At 41.1% G+C, this 18,834-nt stretch overlaps 1 protein-coding gene across 1 annotated transcript in view; it reads left to right on the top strand.

Annotated features, from left to right (window-relative positions):
- TBXAS1 (thromboxane A synthase 1) overlaps nucleotides 1-18,834 on the top strand; it is a 254,674-nt gene that overhangs the window by 115,438 nt on the left and 120,402 nt on the right. The window contains 1 exon segment of the mRNA XM_068400625.1: nucleotides 4,442-4,538. Coding sequence (XP_068256726.1) covers nucleotides 4,442-4,538 — 97 coding nt within the window.

Raw genomic sequence — 18,834 nt, 5'->3', positions numbered from 1 at the left:
GTGTGCTCCTGCGCATCCCTGGCAATTGTTGAAAAGGGAGGTGGGGTGCTTGGGTGTTGCAGGAGGGACCAGACAGTCCAACGCGCCTCTCGTCTCGCTGCTCCTACCTCGGCTCATGGTTGGACTTGGCAGCTCATCTCTCAGGTGTCTCTTACCTCCATGGGGTAACTGCTGTGGCCATGGTCGTGGCAGGTGCTAGGTGAGGGATGAGACACCTGGGCCACATCTCTGCAGACAGCAATGGTGGGATACACGCAAAACAGCAGAAATAATTTCTGGATTGCTGCTTATTCTTGCTGATAAAAGAAAAGATGCATTTACTAAATTACTAAATATTTGCAAGGACGACTGCAACCTCCTGGGTGAAACCTGAACACGAGGCAGAAGTCTCTGGCCCTTTCAGTAATTGCTGTAAGAGTGGTGCTTGTCTGCTCTTACAAACCAAACCGCTGCAGCCGAGTGTGTTGGGTGTTTGTAGCCTCTTCAGTTATTAAAACACTCTGAATGCAGATTAACTTCCTTTGCTCTATATACTATAAAGTAACCACCTCCTTGACCAGCGAGCCCTTTGGTAAACACGTTGGAGGGCAGCCTGGCCTTTCCGCAACTTCTGGGAGTAGATCCGTGCCCTCCATTGAACACTTCTGAAAAACTTTTTGCCTGGCCCTCCTGGAGATGGTGCAGCACAGGGCTGCCTGCTTCTGCACTAGCAGCCCACCGGGATGATGGCTCATCGCCTGCCCTTTTGTCCTCTGGAGAAAGCTAACGCTATCCTCATGCTGTTGATGTACTAGTACCAGGTCTTTCGCGTCTCACCTTTCAATGGAGCTAAAGCTGCTGCTCTAAAAATGTGGATTTTTTTTCTTCTATTTTGGAGGGCTGCAGATTAAATTGAAATTTAGTAGAAATTGCCCGAACAGTGTAACTTAAATAACTGAGGCCTCATCTACACAGCAAAAATTACAGTCATGCATGGGTCATTAAATTTATTTTTACTGGTGTGGCAGTGTTACAACAGATTCTCATGTGGACAGAGTTACATCACTCTGAGGACGCTGTACTACATTCACACATTCTTGTTTCTGTGCAGGAGTGAGCTAGATAGTCATGAGCATTTGTATTACGTCCTGAATGCCTTACATGAAAATATTACAAAGAGTTGGGTCATGCACTGTAATGGTACCGTATCACTATAGTTAAAGGTAGGACTTCTGCATGTGGACAAGCCGTGTGAAAAGATTAACCTAGGGAAAGTTAATAAAAAGTGCTGTCCTAAATTATTCATGAATCCATTTGTAATGCACTTGCCAGGAGGCTTTTGTTTTTCTCAGACTCTTATTTATTAAAATCTGACAAGAATATCAGGTTTTGTTCAATAATAAATCTAAGTCTATGTGAGGCTGGTGATATCCTCATGTAGTAATACAGAATCAAAATGAAGTTACATGGCAGGGTTGAATACGTTATTTACTTGGGAAGAATAGATTATTGTTCTTTTACTTGCCTTTTTGGAACAAGTGAAAAAAAAATCTAGTTGGGAGATATCCTCCTGGTTTGTGACCGAGGCCTTGATCCTGCAAAGGATTTTAAATATGTTAAAACTTAGTTAAGCATATTTTTGGTGGCTTTGCAGGTTCTGGGCCTGTGTTTGCTAAATGAAATAGCTCAGATGATCTTGTTTCACACTTAGCTGTTCTTGTCCTTTTTCCTTAACTTCAGAGGAAGATCGTGGAAGTCATTCTCCTAGCCTGTGGATTTTGACTTCCAAAGCATGTCCATACACATCCTTTTCTTGTGTCCTAGAAAAGGTTAGAAAGATTATATACGGAAAGTAGGAGAATGGAAAAAAGCCAGGGAGAGAGCTTTTACTGTTTGGGATACGATAAAAGGTGGTAGTTTGTGTGTGCTTTACAGCAGTCATTCCTTAAAAGCAGGCAGAACTTTACTTAAAAAGCAATTTAAAATATTTTTTCAGTATTTTCAGTTTATTAATTTTAAGAGATTTTTTTTCCCTTCTCTTCTTTCTCCTTCTCTGCCCTTATTTATAACTGGATAAGGAAAGGAAAAACAGGTGCCTGTAGATAGAAAGTTAGAAAAGAGTAAATAAAAAAGAAAGAGCTTAGCTGTGGAAGCAGAACTGGGAGTTTGGGTGACTGGTCTGAGTTGGAGGATGATGAATAGATTTGTTTACATAAGCTTGGCTTGTGAGTCACTTTCTCATAAAAGCAGCTTGAGTAGGAGATGCTCCTGTCCCAAATTTTAGTCCTGAATGCTTTCAAGCACAAAGTGCACTGTGACATAAGGGCTCTGACTCAGATTGCTGTCCTCTTATTCCAGTGGACTGGAGCTGGAGCTCTGCAGCTTCCCAAGTTTGAAATAAACTAGATGTGTCTCTCACACAAGCACACATACACACACACATGTGCTTTGCATGATGTATCACGTGGTGCCTCTTGGTGGTCAGGGTTAAGCAGTCTGGGTAGACATAATCAGCTTCTGATTCAGATTTGGAATCTGGTGTTAGGGATTTGGTCCCCATGAAAGCTGTATGTTGGAGGACCATCAGTCACTAGCCATTAAATGAGACAAGGAACTTTATAAACTTGGAGAGGGGAAGAGAAAAGCAAGGTGTGAGCATGAGAGGTCGGTATTCATGGCTGATCATCCCGGGTAGGTTTGGAGCAGCACAAGTCTTCACCTTGGGAGCTTGCTTTGCCTTTCTAATGCCAGAGAAATTGTACAAAGTACATGTGGAAGGGGCATGTAGGGCATTATCCTCTTTTGCCAAAGACTGTGGTGAAAGCACTCTTTAAAAAGAGGCCTCAGGTCTTTCTCATGCACCTATTAGGATTCTGAAGAAAAGTTTGACCATTAAGAGACAGCTACTTTGCTGTGGTTTGGAAAACTGAGGGAGGTGAAAAAGGTTTATTTTAATAGAATGCACAACCTGTATCTAAGGTTCAAATGGAGCCTGTGGGTTGGATTTGGGAAATAACAGTTCCCTCTTGAAACCCATCAGAGAAGAAAAGAAGATCTCCTCCTTCCTGTAGAAAATTATTTTCTTGTTCTTCTCTGCCATTTCTTTGTTGAGAGTTTTGGTGGTATGGGGGTCAAGGTGGACTGTGAAACCCTGCTTTGGAATCAAGATATTTTTCTGACTTGTTTGCCCCTGGTGAAATCAGTGCTGCTGCAGCTTCATTGCCATGGGAACCTCCAGTTACTAAATTTAATTCAGCCCAGGGTTTGCTTGTCTGTTTTGTTGCTGCAATGTAGACAGGTGATAAGCAATATATTGATACTAAGCTGTATTATACCGAAATGATTAGGCATTGATATTACTACAGTATTGCAGCATCTGTGGTGTTGCTCTTGAGTTCTGCTCTGAGCTGCCTGGCCCTGCTGTGCCTGCCTCCAGCCTCGTCTTCTTCTCTCCTGGCAGAGCAACGGCAGCGCTGCCTGCAGAGTTTTTCTGGTGCAGCAATCAGCAAAGGTAGGGACTGCAGGCAACCTCTGCTTACTGGTGGTACTCCTTCCTCCCCTGCAGAGCAGCCAAGCACAGAGCGCCCATGGGCCTTGGGGGGAATGCTGCTGGAGAGGGGAGCTCTGCACCCCTAGGACTTGTGGGGCTGGGGTGGATCCCAGTACCTCTGTGGCATCCACAATGGTGTGAAGTCCTGCAAGGACAGACCTTGGCTCCAAAGATCAGATTAAACTGGAAGCGGAAGATAAGAGGGTGCATGAGCAGAGAGTGAGAGACCCTTATCACCCAGTCATCTTCTAGAGTTCTATTAATTTCTTTACACTTGGTGGGCTTTTTATTTTTTCTTTTTTGTTTCCTTTTTTTTTTTTCTCATTGGTGTTATGTAAGGTTCAGTTGGTATCTATTAGACGGTTATGTTCGTGGTAATGGGGTCTGAGATGCATTTGGTTCCAGTTCTAATAGAAGTGGTGGAAGTGTGCCTTTACCGCAGCCACACTGAGAGGACTTCTGGAAAGGCTCATTGTAGAAAGGGCTTTGCCATGGAAAGACATTTCATGTGGCTAACTGCAAGATAATCGATTTTGTAGGTCTTTCATGATTGTTTGGGTTGTTGGTTGCTAAGGTTTTGCCCCTCTATAGTTTGGTTTAGTGATACTACATCACTTTGTACAGAATTCATAGTGAGCATAGAATGTGTAAACCTGTATGTTAAAATGTTGGCTGAGTATTGATTAATCAGTAAAAGGTTTTAAGCTGTTTCTTTTAAATTCCAGGACCATGCGTCTTAAATTAACCATTGAGAGGGATGGGGAAAGATACTAATTTACCCAAGGGAATATATTTTCTGTGATATTTGCTTATGGCGAGTGTTTCCAAGCCAACAGAGGTATTTTAGGGAAGGTGACGGTTCTCTGGTTGACATTATCTGCTAAAATGACTCTATGCTTGCTTTCTTTGAAGGTACTACATTGGTCGCCAGATGTTTGTGGTGGTCTCCACACCAGAGATGATCAAGCAAATCTTAGTGACAGACTTCAGTAACTTCACCAACAGAACCGTAAGTAGATAGAAAAGTTGGCTTTGTGGACAAAGCCAACTTATTCTGCTTATTCTATGGTCTTCTCACACAGCTGCAATCTTTGAGCGTAGTTGTTTCTCACTTCCCACTTTGTTCGCCCTGTTCCAGCCATTGCTTTTCACTTACTGAAGACAAGCAGCCTTCTGTTTCTGGGTCCTTCCACATCTAACCTGGGGATCTTTTTCCCTTCTTGAATTTTCACACTGGAAACTACCTCTCCTCTTTAATTCACAATCAGCTCTCTTGGTGAAGTGTTCGTCTGTCCTGTACACTAACGATTCTATATGGAAATAAATAATGCTGGATGGTATGTAATGAAGACCGGTGGAATTTATTCAGGTGTGATTTTGGTTGTATGTGAATAATGGTTGAAAGGTGAGAGTAAGAAAAGCACTTTCCAAGTCATAGAATTCTTTCTTCTCATATTGACTGAATAAATGTCGGTTTAAGACTTTTACTAGGGTTGCTTCTGTTTGTGTATTCTAAAATTACTCAAAGCAAGCTCCTCTACTTTAAGTGAGGGTTTCTATTTGCCAGTGGAGAATTCAAGATGCAAAATAGATCCCCCTACCTTATTTTACCCATTCCTTCCCCAAATGGTCTACTGGTGAGTGGTTATAGAATTGACTTTGGAGTCAGTGCTGTTCACAAAGCTAGACTAATACCTTTCAGTCCAGACATGGCACATCCTTATTATTTCAACCCAAAGACTTTTTTTTTAGCTTAAGAGTGTCAGTCTTTAGGGGTCAGAAGGATGGGAAAGGGGGTGAGACCACTGGGTTTAAACAGGCCTTGGGCTTTTCTTCCCCACGTCTCCAAATGCATTTCTGTGCTGGTTTTGCCTGGGGTAGAGTTAATTTTCCTCATAGTAGCTGTTACGATGCTATGTTTTGGATTTGTGCTGGAAACAGACTTGATAATACAGGGGTGTTTTCATTACTGCTGAGCAGTGCTTACACAGAGTCAAGGCCTTTTCTGCTTCTCACACCACCCTACCAGTGAGGAGGCTGGGGGTGCACAAGAAGTTGGGAGGGGACACAGCTGGGGGACAGCTGACCCCAACTGACCAAAGGGATATTCCATACCATATGACGTCATGTTCAGCATATAAAACCAGGGGGAAGGTTGGCGGGGAGTCCGCTGCTCGGGTACTGGCAGGGCATCGGCTTGTTGGTGGTGAGGAATTGTTTGCATTTGCATCACTTGTCTTTCTTGGGTTTTATTTCTCTCTCTTTGTAATTTTCCTTTTCATTACAATTTATTAATATTATTATTATTATCATTATAATATTTTATTTCAATTATTAATCTGTTCTTATCTCAACCCATGAGTTTTCTCAATTTTACCCTTCCAATTCTCTTCCTCCCATCCTGCCAAGGGGGGGAGTGAGCAAGCGGCTGTGTGGTGTTTAGTTGCCAGATGGGGTTAGATCACAACAATTTCCAAAAAACAAGATTTGTACCTCATCCACCAGAGGTGAAATGTGAGTTATCTAACCCAGAATGCCACAAAGAGAGATTATTCACCACGCTCTGTAGCAGTTGTAGCAATCATATGTTAAAGTGTCACTAAGCTGAAGGCTGTGCAGGACTAGTTCTAAAAGATAAGTGTATTAGGGTGTAGAAAATGTTTATATTCCATGTTTATTTTGCTGTTCTTTCAATTAATCTTAATATATATATATATTAGAGTAAGAGACAATAGGCAATAGAACTTGTGAAAGGTTGCAAACAGTGGATGATGTACTTGATAGAGAGAAGTGGATAAGGTAATGATTCAGTGAACTCCAGGCTTTAATAAAAAGCTGTCTATAATGTGATGTCATGCCTTTGAGTGCTTGTAAGAATGACCTTAATCTGGGATTGTGCACTTGCTGGCTGCTTGCTGGGAAGTCATCAGGAGACCTTTATAGAATCAGGGTGGTTTTAATCTGCTGAGAGGACACTTTTTGAAGCCTCTTGTGTCCTGTCTCCACATCCAGAGAGACCTGGACCACTTGTACACTTCTCCCACACAGAACCTATCTGCTCACTCGTTATATGGACGAAGTAGAGTTTGCATGTGAATAGAAGCCAAACTCCTGTTCATTTTATACCATTATGTTTCCCTTTGATATAAATTTCACATCTTTACTATGAATATCTTTCTAGTATTGCTGTAAAAAGCCTTTTAGGTTCACTTGCCCTCTTCTGTTGTTTCTGAGTTACTGATTAGTAATTCTTGTGACAGAAGTGTATGGTGACTGCAGATCAAATCTGCATGAAGGTTCACTTCCTTTTAGAACCAGCAACCAAGTCTAGCACACAGGGTGTTATTTCCCTGTAGGCATGGGGTATATTTATTGTTAACTGTATAATCACAAGAAGGTAATAATGACATTCTACTTTCCCACTTAATTTTGACTTGATTAAGGTGAACATTGTAGCCATTTTAAAACAAAAATGTCTACTGTAATGTACCTTCATACTTGAGGTACATGAAGCCTGTGTTTTTAATTATAGCTGAAGAAGAAAAGATGAAAATTAGCTTATAGACCTTCTGCCAAAAAATATGGAATTGATTTTAATTTAGGTTAACCATGGAAACCTCAGCCAGCATTCTAGGCAGGGCTGTGCTGCAGTAAATGATACCTTTTTCTCACAACTATGGTAAGTTGTCTCTTGAATAGAAGTTTCTTTTAAGAGCACTAAGACCATTTTTAGCTGCATTATTGTGTTGTGAGTGAGATAGGTTTATGATGTTTGTTGCATTCTGCCAGGTGGGATACTGATACATAATATGTTTTCAGATTGTTTTTAATTTCTGCATTGAAAATTTGTTTTTGAATTAGTACTTGAGAATCATTAAAGTGTACTTTTAAAAATGAAGGAGCAGAATATTAAGATGGAGCAATATGAAGAGACATATTACCTGGTATGTAATTTAAATGATTCAGAAGTTGTAGGCCAAAGTATTTGCTAAAATTGTGGATCAGTGAACCCAAAGGCAAAGTTAAGTACTGGCTAGTCAAAGTTTGTCTATGGATCCTGGCAGAGCACTGACTCCATCAGCCAAGGCTATCACACGTGGAAACTAGTAGTTGATCTAGACCAAATCCTTAAATCTGCATGCCAGCCAGATGGAGGGGGTGACATTTTAAAACACAAAAATCTACACCAGTTCCAATAGCTGTAAGAAAACATCACTGTTTTCTCATCAGGAGCTTTGCTGCTACAGTGCAAAAACAATGTATTAACAACAAATAATAATGAAGTGGTAAAAGTAAGAGCAAAAATGTAGCACAGAAGTTGATATAACATAACAGTACAAATTCCTTGTATCCGTCTTGAAGGAAAATACATTTGCCTAAGCTGCTTTTCTTTTGCTTCTGTCTGTCCTTCCCTTTCCCCTCCTCCTAGTTCATCTGTGTGGGACATGATTATTCTTTTCAGGTGTACAATTTGCCTGTTACACTAAGCTGTCAGCCTCATGTTTATTTTGCTAAATCTGTAAAGCTTCAGGCCTACCTGTGGCATTAAACAAATAAAATACTGCCAACAAATAGGAAGGAGCCTATTTTCTGCATCTTATTTAGCTGTGGTCCAGGACAGCTGCCATACCCCTGCATTGCCTGTTCTTCCTGGTCTCTTGTTAAGGCACACAGTAATGGCAAGAAAAGTGTCTGTGTATATTGTTCTGTCAAAAGGTCTATCCAAATTTGATACAAGATACCCTCCAGAGGTCCCTTCCAGCCTCAACCATCCTGTAATTCTGTGAATTTTGGGTCAGGCCCTGAGCCAGCATAAATCAGCATACTTCCATTAACTTCAGACAACCTTACACTGACTGATAGCGATTATGTGTCTACGGGGCGGGGCTGGGATGCACAACTGGCTTCAAACAGCTCAGTGTGGTGCCTCAGGAACTGACTCTGTGTGCGTGTGTATGTGTTCTTGGCCTTTTGCAAGTAAAGGGTCACTTGCGTGTCTTGTGCAAGATCTTACTCGATGCCTTCTGCCTTGATTTTTAGAGTACACACATTGCCTGTATGCAGCAGTCCCGCTGAAGTGCTGTCATTCAGTAAACAGTGGTATATCCAAACCCATAGTCTGACCCAGTTTATGGGCTGGGCCGTTCTTCAGTCCCTCTCTCACAAGTATGAGTTTTGCTTTGAAAAATCAACCCACTAACATATTCATTTGGAGACATGTCATATAAAAATAGTGAAGGAATGAAGAGTTGTGTACTGTTGCCAAAAGACGCATATACATGCTGTCTTGACCCGGCACCCGTGGTTGTTTGGTTTAGAAATGTTTCTTTTCTTCAAGTTAAATGTCCTAGGTTTATTTCCGTTTGTGTCAATGCCATCACGATCATCCTTTCATGTGAATTTCTTAGTTTATTTCCAAATTGTTGTTGCAAAGTCCGATGGACTCAGTTTGTAAACAGATGATGAGTGTGCTTTGTTGGAGGCTCACCTTTGCATGGGCGCGTGGTTTGAGGCACTAGTGACACACAGTATGACGGGGGGTAAGTCAATATTTGGAAAATGATTCAAACAAATGAGAAAAAATGGTGAAATATGTAGCATGAGGTCTTCTTTTTTCCACCCTTTAAAATGTCTGTTCAGTGGGATGGTTTAATACACAAGCAATGTTCCAGTGTGTGCTAATAATTTCATTGTGATATTTAGTTTTAAAAACAGGCTGTTTTTTGTGGTAGCAGAGGGAAGGAATGTTCTCGTTTGTTCACTGCCTCAGTCTTTTTAGATATTTTTCTTCATTTTCCCATTCCTTCATCATGTTTCATCTTCTTTTTTGTTGGGTTCACATAGGACATGGAAGGTGACCAACATAACACTTGTGGACACAACATGTCTCAGGATTAGTTGTTACACCTGCACATGCACATGTGTGCGTATTTGCATGTATTTATGGATGCATACAGGTGCACCCATATTTGATTTGGGGTCTCTCTGATTTGAAGAGATGATGAATCTCGAGTCCTCACTAGAGCCTTGCGGATGTCCATTGTGCCATATCTTATTATGGAAACTTCACAAGATGCGCCTCTTTGTACATGCCGTGGTGACATTTCAGTTCCTGATGTAGTGAAGCCATCACAGCTGAAGTCAGGCCATGCTGTCAACATCCAGTTCTATGTGATACAGAGCTGCGATGTTCTCTCCTCCCTCCCTCCCTCTCTTTGTAGAACAAATTCAAGCAGGTGTCGATCCTGCCACGTGTACAATAAGGCTCAGTCTCATTGAGCTGAAAATATTCAGTGCTTCCAAAAATTATTCTATGCCTTACGAGGATAAGCGAAAAGGTGTCCAAGCAGTGAATTTATTAAGATTTACTTTTTTGCCTAGCAGTTTTCTGCAGCTGCTAGATCATAGTTTGTTTGAAATCTTGGCTGGTACAGCGTCATTATAGAAAGGGAATTATGCTAGCAGGGAATGCGTTTGGCTGTATAGCACTTTACTGTTTAATATTAATTTGTTTGACTGCATATTTGTGGGTGCTATTGTACAGTCATGTGAGCCCAAATGCCTGAGAGATTTTCCAGTGCCCATCTCTGCCAGGGAGCCGAGCAAGGGCTCTTATCCTTGTTTTGACCTGATGGTTCTCACTGGGCTGTGCCAGAGCAGAAGCTCCTAGGCTCAACAGCCATAATGATGTATCTGCTTTCTTTCCACAGTGTGCCTCTATGGCTGTCTTCTAGACATACCAGGATACCTTTCTAGCTTGGTCAATGTGTATGTAACTATTTTACCTTCTTTACCTGTTAAAATAGCTTTTAATTCTGGATTTCCTTTCTCTTTCCTCTTTTTTGCTTTCAGAGCTTGCTGGTTAATTTTTCTGAGCAACTAAATCCAGCTTTGTTTAAATGTTTTAAAGTAGCAGTGCATATGCTTGCAATAGACACTTTAAAATTAAAACAATAAATATTGAGAGGGTCATTTCTTTCAGACTGTGTATGTCTTTTTATGCATGCACAACAAATTTCCCCTTATTCCCCATATGCTGCAGCTAATAGCACAAAACTAATGTTGTCAAATGATCACTGCTATTGACTGTAAAATTAATCAGACTTTGGCTTCAGTTAGCCTTAAAGAAAGACTTGACATATTAGTAGACTGTGTTCTGGGAAACACCTGATCCTCTGAATCCCAGTGAGTTGAAGTCTGGTTTTGTGATTAGGGCTCTAGGTTGGGATTTAGAAGCTCTGAGCTCAGTTTTTGGCTTTGCTACAGAATTCCTGTGTTCACAAGGGCAAATCATTTAGGAAGTGCTTTGTCACCTTAACAAATGTGAAAGAGTATGTTGGGAATTTCCAGCTGAACGTTATCATTAGTGAATGTTAGTCCTTCAGAGCTGATAGCAAAGGGTTGGGATTTGGATTATCTGTTGATTCAAATAGTTGTGGTGGGAGGTTTTTTTTTGTTTGTTCTTAAAAGAAGCTTCAGAAATGCAGAGGGAAAAGTTTTATTGAAAAGCTTTTTTTTTTTTCCTTTTAAGTAACTTTCTATTTTGAAGTATTTAAAAAAAACCCTAAAGTGGTAAAGTTAATATTAACAGATTGAATTGAAAGTATTTTGAGGATTATCTTCCCTTAAGTTTGTCATTATAATTTGTAATTCTAATTCAGAACAGGAAACCAAGTGAAATTTCTGTCCTGCAAGGTAGGAAAGCTCATTTGTACCTACCTTGAACACCTGGCACATGCCTCTGCTGACTGTTCATAAAAAGATGTTAGCATTTACTTAGTTCTACGCACATTCTTATGTCTCATTTAATTTAGTGGGCTGAGAGTGTGTATTTACCTAAGTATGTTTATTAATAGTCTGTCCACAATGAAGATGTTCCCTTAAATTGGAGTGTTTATTTTTCTGTGCCTCACATGGTGTCTTCTCACACATTTAAGTATTCGATAAAGATGAGTTTCTGAAAGTTTAGGAAGATATCAGTAACAACAGTTTGGAGTGCCACAGAACTGCTTACAAGCAAGCAACCTAAAAATGCTGACTGTAGTTAAGTCCAATTAGTTTAAGGATGATCTTGTTGACCGACTTGGAAAGACCCTCTGTTAAAGAGGAGAATCTCTAACAAATGTTTTATTTTCTTTGAACAGTTACTTAGATGGTTTGTTGTTTGAGGAAGGTTTGCTATGTTGTTGTGGCTGGCGAGAGCTCTCCTGCAAGAGGTCAACATATCCCCAGCAGTGGTGGTCAGACTGTAACTGGGCTTGGAGAAAGCCACACTTCTTGTGAGGCTGCTATTTTAACTGGCTAATACATTGTTGTCCAAGTAGGTCATTCATCCAGGTGAATTCGTTTGCTTAAGATTTGTGAGTCTCTAATTGAGTAAGAAAACATTAATAATTGTCACGTTTCCAGGTAATATAGCAAATAAAACCGGCTGATCCCTCCAATATGAAGGCCTAGCAGTGATGGTGGAAACAGTTCGGTTACACACAGATGGAATACAAGAGTAAAAACTTTCCACTTTTTCTCTTTTCCAGACATGGGTTGTCTGTTTTCAGATGCTATGGGCCATAAACCTTGGCAATATAAATGTAATGCAATTGACTGTAAGTAGGCTAGAAGGCTTAAAAACAAGTTTCCTCTTCTTTCACCTCCCATCAAGACACGATGAATCAGTAAGCTGAGACCATGGCTGATGTTGAGATGCACAGTCATCTTATCTTTTACGTGATTTATTATGAAGTGAGTTATTTTTCATCATGGGTCTAAGTATTCGAATCTATCCCTTAATCTTTCTCTAGTTTATTAATGGGCTGCAGTGCTGCCATCACCATGGTATCCTGCTACCTCTTCCCCTGTGAAGACTGCAAAACTGCATGTTGATGCATTACATTTTTAATTCTCCAGTCCCCACGCCTATAGGTACAAAAAAGGTTTGCAAAACCATGAGGCAACACAAACACAAGGGCAATCTGGTACTGAGAAATGGCTAGGTTTACTGTGTTGTTTTGTTTGTTTTTAATGCTCTTTCTTTATGCTATTGTACTGCAGCCGTCATTGGTTCAATACCTGCTCCTAGGTAGACACCAGAACACCAGATGGATTACGTACTTTACAGCACTAATGACAGTGGCTGATAATGTGTGCAAATCTCCCTTTCACTGATTGTTCAAGGCGGTTAAGGAATACTGAATAGAGCTGTACATAATTATGCTTCTTTTGAAACTAAACCAGCCTGTGAAATTTCTGTTCCTGGAAAATGGTCAAAATTAGTCAATAGGAAAACCAAAACAAACAAACAACAAAAACCCAAACCCTTTGCATGTACTTAGTTAATGGTATATTGTGACATTCTGTTTCTTAGATGCAAGACTTCCCTGCCAGCTCTATTGAGACTTAAAGGGGAAAAAAACTTGCTGCATAATGAAACTACAAAAAGGTGGTTTTGCTGCAGGTGTAGGAAGATGCTGACTTGACAATACTCTGTGCGTATGTACTTGTTTATGTCAGAAGGAGGTTGTGTAGGATTAAGTACTTAGTGTGTTGCAGGGATGTGAAGGAGCATTCCCTCTTTCTACCCATTCCTTGTTTCTTTCACATGTTTCTTTGAGTTACTGTAAGATCAACTTTTGAAATTATCTTTTTGGCTTGTTTATCCTCACCTTTTTTTTTCTTTCTTCTATCGTTCTGCAGAATTTCCTTTTCTAAACGACTGAAGAAAACAAGATCAGAATTCTATTAGGTTTTGCCTTCCCTTCCCCCAGTTTTTCTCCTGTTGAAACTTGCCAATCACTTTTAAAGCCTACATTGGGCTTTTCTGCAGCACAGGAGATATCATTAAGGCTTTAAATGCACTAATGAGGGAAATGTGCACTGCTTGAAGGCTCCTGCAATATTAACTACATCCAATTATGTTAGGTAAATGTATGAGTATAGTCAAAACAGGATGAAAGCATATCTTTCTATTCAGGCCAAAAGCAGTCTTCTGAGCCAATCTTTCATCAAACTTACATTGCCTATTTATTTACTGTTTTTCCAGCACTTTTTTTTTTTTTAAATACAGCAATTCTGAAGACAAACAACACTTATAGACAGGAAAGGACTATCTATTCCCAGGGGTCTGTTCCTTATTTAAAGAACATGTTTTATTGCTGGATAAAATATATGAAATCTTAAGGCTGATAAATATTTTTCCCTGTTTAAATACAATATTGCTTCTTTGTCTAATCCTGTCCTTAGCTGACTGTGCTATAAGTAGGTGTGATACATGTGGAGTGGAGATGCAGTTCGTGCTGGTCCTGGCCTTTGATTTCTGTTGATTATTTTTTTTTTAAAGTGAAGTTCAACTTAACCTACTTCTTTGGGCATATGCTGTGGTTTTTTTTTTTCTGAAGCTTATTCAGTCTAATAGCACAGGATTTCAACATTCCCTCATTTCTGACTTCTTGTCAGTAGCAGATTGGTTGTTTTGTTTACAGTTTTCGTCCTTTTCCCTATTCTTGACATATAGTAGAACGTCGTGGCCTTTGATTCCTGCCTTTCCCAGTCTGCTTTTGTTGGGAGAAGAGTAGTTTGTCACTTGTTCCAGAATTGATACAGGCTCAGGTCATAACATTCAAGTTGGCCTTTTTACATACTTGAGCAATCAGAGTTCAGACCCAGTACTCTGCTTTGTTTTCATGTCTTTATCCACATTTGGAGATAACTTACCTGCTCATGAACAAAAAGTCCTTTTGAAACATCTGTTGATAGAGGAACCCATTCAGGTCTATGCAAGTGATGTTTTACAGCACAGAGAAGTGATTTACTGTACCTACACAGAAGCCTAGAAGTTCAGCCCTGAGCATTGGAGCAGATGTGATGTGGCAATAAATGCTAGTTTGAATGGTTGTCATGTATCATGCCTAAGATCTGTGTAGCCTAGCTGAGTGTCCTCTTTCAAAGGTGACCAGCAGCAGAAGTCAAAAGACTAGCAAAATAGCAACAGAAACTGTGACAGTAATCTTCCTTCTGGCTTATCTGCCCAGCCTCCAACCACCAGTGCTGTGGTGACTTCCAGTGGCAGAGATTGCATCTGGGCATCATTTCTCCCAATGGCTCTATTGGCTACAAATCAGTTTCCCCCTACCACTTTTGAATCCTTTCTGTTAACTGTTACACAAGCAGGTGACTTTTTTTCATGGATGAGCTTTTTGTTTTGAATGTGATAGGAGTTATATTTGGGGACTTGTGTGTGTGCAAGTGAAGTTCATTCCTCTTCAGTGAGAGCTAATGGGATACATGTGGGCATTATTATACTAATCCTTGCAAGCCTCTGCTCTTCATTTTAATTCTTTTAAAAGTACTATTGTCACCTCAAAAACAGTGGGAATAATTCTCTCCTTAGTCATTCATTCAGATAGTTTAATGCATTTATCTGCCTTTATGTTCATATTTGAACTTAAACATATGACAGGTTTTTCCTTTCCTTTTTTTTTTTTGATATAATGATAATAGTCTTATATAGCACAATGCTAACAACCTTTTGTAAAAATGTCTTAGCTGGACTTACCATTCCCACAGCAAGGCCTACAAAATGGATCATGTGAGCATTCCTCATCTGGTTCAGCTCAGAAGCTAATCCATCTTAGTTTATGTATCAATGTGGACTTTTTCAAAACTATGCAGGCTGACTTGGCACTGAAGCAGATGATGAGTGCTCACACAGGCTCTCCACCAGCTCCATTTCAATGGTGGTAGTCTCCAATAGATGGCGGGTGGCGAACAGCTGATGGGGTAGTAGCATCTTAAATTGATGCAGCTGTTTTTGTAGTGGTTCTCTGACCAGAGCCTGGTCTCTTCTGATCTTCACAAAATTACCTAGCAATTAACTCCAGTAGATTTGTTCTAAGCAAAAATTTTTGCCATCCTGTTTTTTGTTTGTGATCGTACACTATGTAACGTTCATTCTGCAAGAGTAAAGCCTCCATGGGAAAGGATGTTTAGAGACGATGTGCTCGTTCCCACTGACAGTGTGTTACAGCTATAAATCTTACAGATCGTAAGTGAAAAATGGGTTGGCAGGTCTTATTTTAGTCTCTAGTGAGAATTCTTCTTTGTTTATATAGCAACCCCATATCTTGGCACCATTTGTTGTAAATAGTTGATAGCAAATAGTTGGCTGGTCTGAGCCTTAGGAAGGGAACGCGCTGCAGCGTGTTACACAGGTGCTGGCGAAGCGCTGCACTGTGCACGCAGTGCTCCTGACCACGACCAAGGAAAGTTGCAGAGCGCTTGCCAGTGCTGCTGACTTTTCATCAGCATTAAATTCACCATGCTTAAAAGAAAAAGGAAAGAGGACGAGAGGTGTAAAATTCAAGTCCTCACACTTGCATGGCTTGCTCCCAGCTCTCCAGCATAACAAGCGCTCCCTACTTTGAGCACACCTGACTGCTGCTCATTTTCATGTTGATTCACCTGTTTCTGAAGGCTCGGAGATGGCTATAGGAGGCGCCATTTAGCCCCACAGACACATATGTAGCAACAGATATATACAGGGATCAGGAAACAGCTATCCCGCAGCAAAAGAAAAGAATTGTTGATCATTGTTAATTATTTACTCCTGCCAGTCTCCTCTCACTGGTGTTAAGCAATAGAAACTAAAATAACTACATTCTTTACTGAAATAATGTCCTATTCTTATTTTCCTTTCACGCTTGCTCTTTCAGAAAAGGGTTTGGGGAAATAAGTAGTAAAAACAAGAACTATCTTGCACTGTTCTCCTCTGCTAGATTAATTGTAAGTTGAAGATATACAAGATATTCTTTTTTCCCCTTTTCCAAGGCAATTGCAAAGGACAGTTTCCCCATTTCCTTTTCCATTTTCAGTATGCGCATTTAGATGAAGCTAAAACTGCACTCTTGCACTTTTTATGCAGCTTTCCTAAAATAATTCTGAATAATTTAACAATGGCTCAGAAACATTCCAGTTTAACCAGTCGTTGACCTTCAGTCACATTATAGTGTCGTCAGGACTATATTGGTATTTCATCAGTTCCAAAGAGGCTGTATTGTAGCAGAGGCAATGGTGATCTCTATAATTAAAGTTGCCCAATGCCTTCCGTTACAATGTTTACCTTTCAGTAGATTATTAAACTTTAACTGCTTCAATTTGTATTTTCCATTTAGAATTTTTCAGTCAAAATGGTCTCACTATTTCAGAGAAGCAGCCTAGGGAAAAGATAGGGTTGTTTATCCATTGTGGGGAAAAATAAACCCAGAGTCTTTTCCTTTGACTTTGTCTTTGTTCCCTCTAATGTAAGGGCTGGATATAAAAACCACTTTGAAAATCTGACCAAACTGCTTAAGTTTATAAGCCCCTGAAGAATCTCAGTAAACACAGGCTCAACAAAAAGTATTAAAGAACAAGGAAACTCACTTGCTAATATCGCTCTCTGGTGACAGGGCTCTACAGATCACTAACTTCTACAAGTTGCCATGTGAGCTTTATGTGTAAAGGTTGAGAATCCCAAGTTTGTGACTAATTCATTTCACATGAAAGATTTGTTTTTCATATGTAATATTAAAACCTTTCAGGACATTATTTTCTTTATAAATGTTACATTTGCAAAATCAAATAGAGATACTGGGGGAAAAATCGGTGTGCTCAGCTCGCTCCCTGAAATGCCTATACACCAATGCACGCAGCATGGGGAATAAACAGGAGGAGTTAGAAATCTGTGTTCGGTCGGGGGGCTTTGATCTAGTGGCAATTACAGAGACTTGGTGGGACACCTCGCATGACTGGAATGTGGTCATGGATGGCTATGTCCTGTTCAGGAAAGACAGGCCACTAAGGAGAGGTGGTAGAGTTGCTCTTTATGTGAGTGAGCAGCTAGAATGTATTGAGTTCTGTCCAGGGGCGGATCAGGAGCGAGTTGAGAGTTTGTGGGTGCGAATTAAGGGGCAGGCTGGCAGGGGTGATACTGTTGTGGGTGTCTATTACAGGCCACCGGATCAGGATGAGGAGGGTGATGAGGCCTTCTACAGGCAGCTGAGAGCAGTCTCTCAATTACAGGGCCTGGTTGTCATGGGGGATTTCAACTACCCTGATATTTGCTGGGAGGCCTACTCAGCCAGCCATCCTCAGTCCAGGAGGTTCCTCCAGTGCATTGATGATAACTTTCTGACGCAAATGGTGGATGAGCCAACTAGGAGAGGAGCGCTGCTGGATCTTATCCTCACTAACAAGGAGGGTCTGGTTGAAGCGGTGAAGGTTGAGGGCAGCCTTGGTTGTAGTGACCATGAGATGGCAGAGTTCAGGATCTCATGTGGCAGGAACAGAATAGCTAGCAGAATTACAACCCTGGACTTCAGGAGGGCCAATTTTGGCCTTTTCAAGCAATTGCTAGGGGAAATCCCATGGGACAGGGTACTAGAAGGTAAGGGGGCCCAAGATAGTTGGTTAGCATTCAAGGACTGCTTCTTCCGAGCTCAAGATCAGAGCATCCCAACAGGTAGGAAGTCAAGGAAGGGTACCAGGAGACCTGCATGGTTGAACAGGGAACTGCTGGGCAAACTCAAGTGGAAGAAGAGGGTGTACAGATCATGGAAGGAGGGGCTGGCCACTTGGGAGGAATATAAGTCTGTTGTCAGAGGATGTAGGGAGGCAACTAGGAAAGCTAAGGCCTCCTTGGAATTAAACCTTGCAAAAGAGGTCAAGGACAACAGAAAGGGCTTCTTCAAATACATTGCAGGAAAAACCAACACTAGAGGCAATGTAGGCCCACTGATGAATGAGGTGGGGGCCCTGGAGACAGAGGATAAAAAGAAGGCGGAGTTACTGAATGCCTTCTTTGCCTCTGTCTATACTGCTGGAGGCTGTCCTGAGGAGCCCCGGACCCCTGAGGCCCCAGAAGAAGTCAGGATAGAGGAGGAATCTGTCTTGGTTGATGAGGGCTGGGTCAGGGACCAATTAAGCAATCTGGACGTCCATAAATCCATGGGCCCTGATGGGATGCACCCGCGGGTGCTGAGGGAGCTGGCGGAAGTCATTGCTAGGCCACTCTCCATCATCTTTGCTAAGTCGTGGGCAACGGGAGAGGTGCCTGAGGACTGGAGGAAAGCAAATGTCACTCCAGTCTTCAAAAAGGGCAAGAAGGAGGACCCAGGTAACTATAGACGAGTCAGCCTCACCTCCATCCCCGGAAAGGTGATGGAACAACTTGTTCTTGGTGCTGTCTCTAGGCACATCAAGGATAGGGGGATCATTAGGGGCAGTCAACATGGCTTCACCAAGGGGAAGTCATGCTTAACCAACTTGATAGCCTT

Source organism: Nyctibius grandis, chromosome 5, assembly GCF_013368605.1.
Source record: "Nyctibius grandis isolate bNycGra1 chromosome 5, bNycGra1.pri, whole genome shotgun sequence".
Classification (NCBI taxonomy): Eukaryota; Metazoa; Chordata; class Aves; order Nyctibiiformes; family Nyctibiidae; genus Nyctibius; species Nyctibius grandis.
This window is presented reverse-complemented; position numbering and strand designations above follow the sequence as displayed.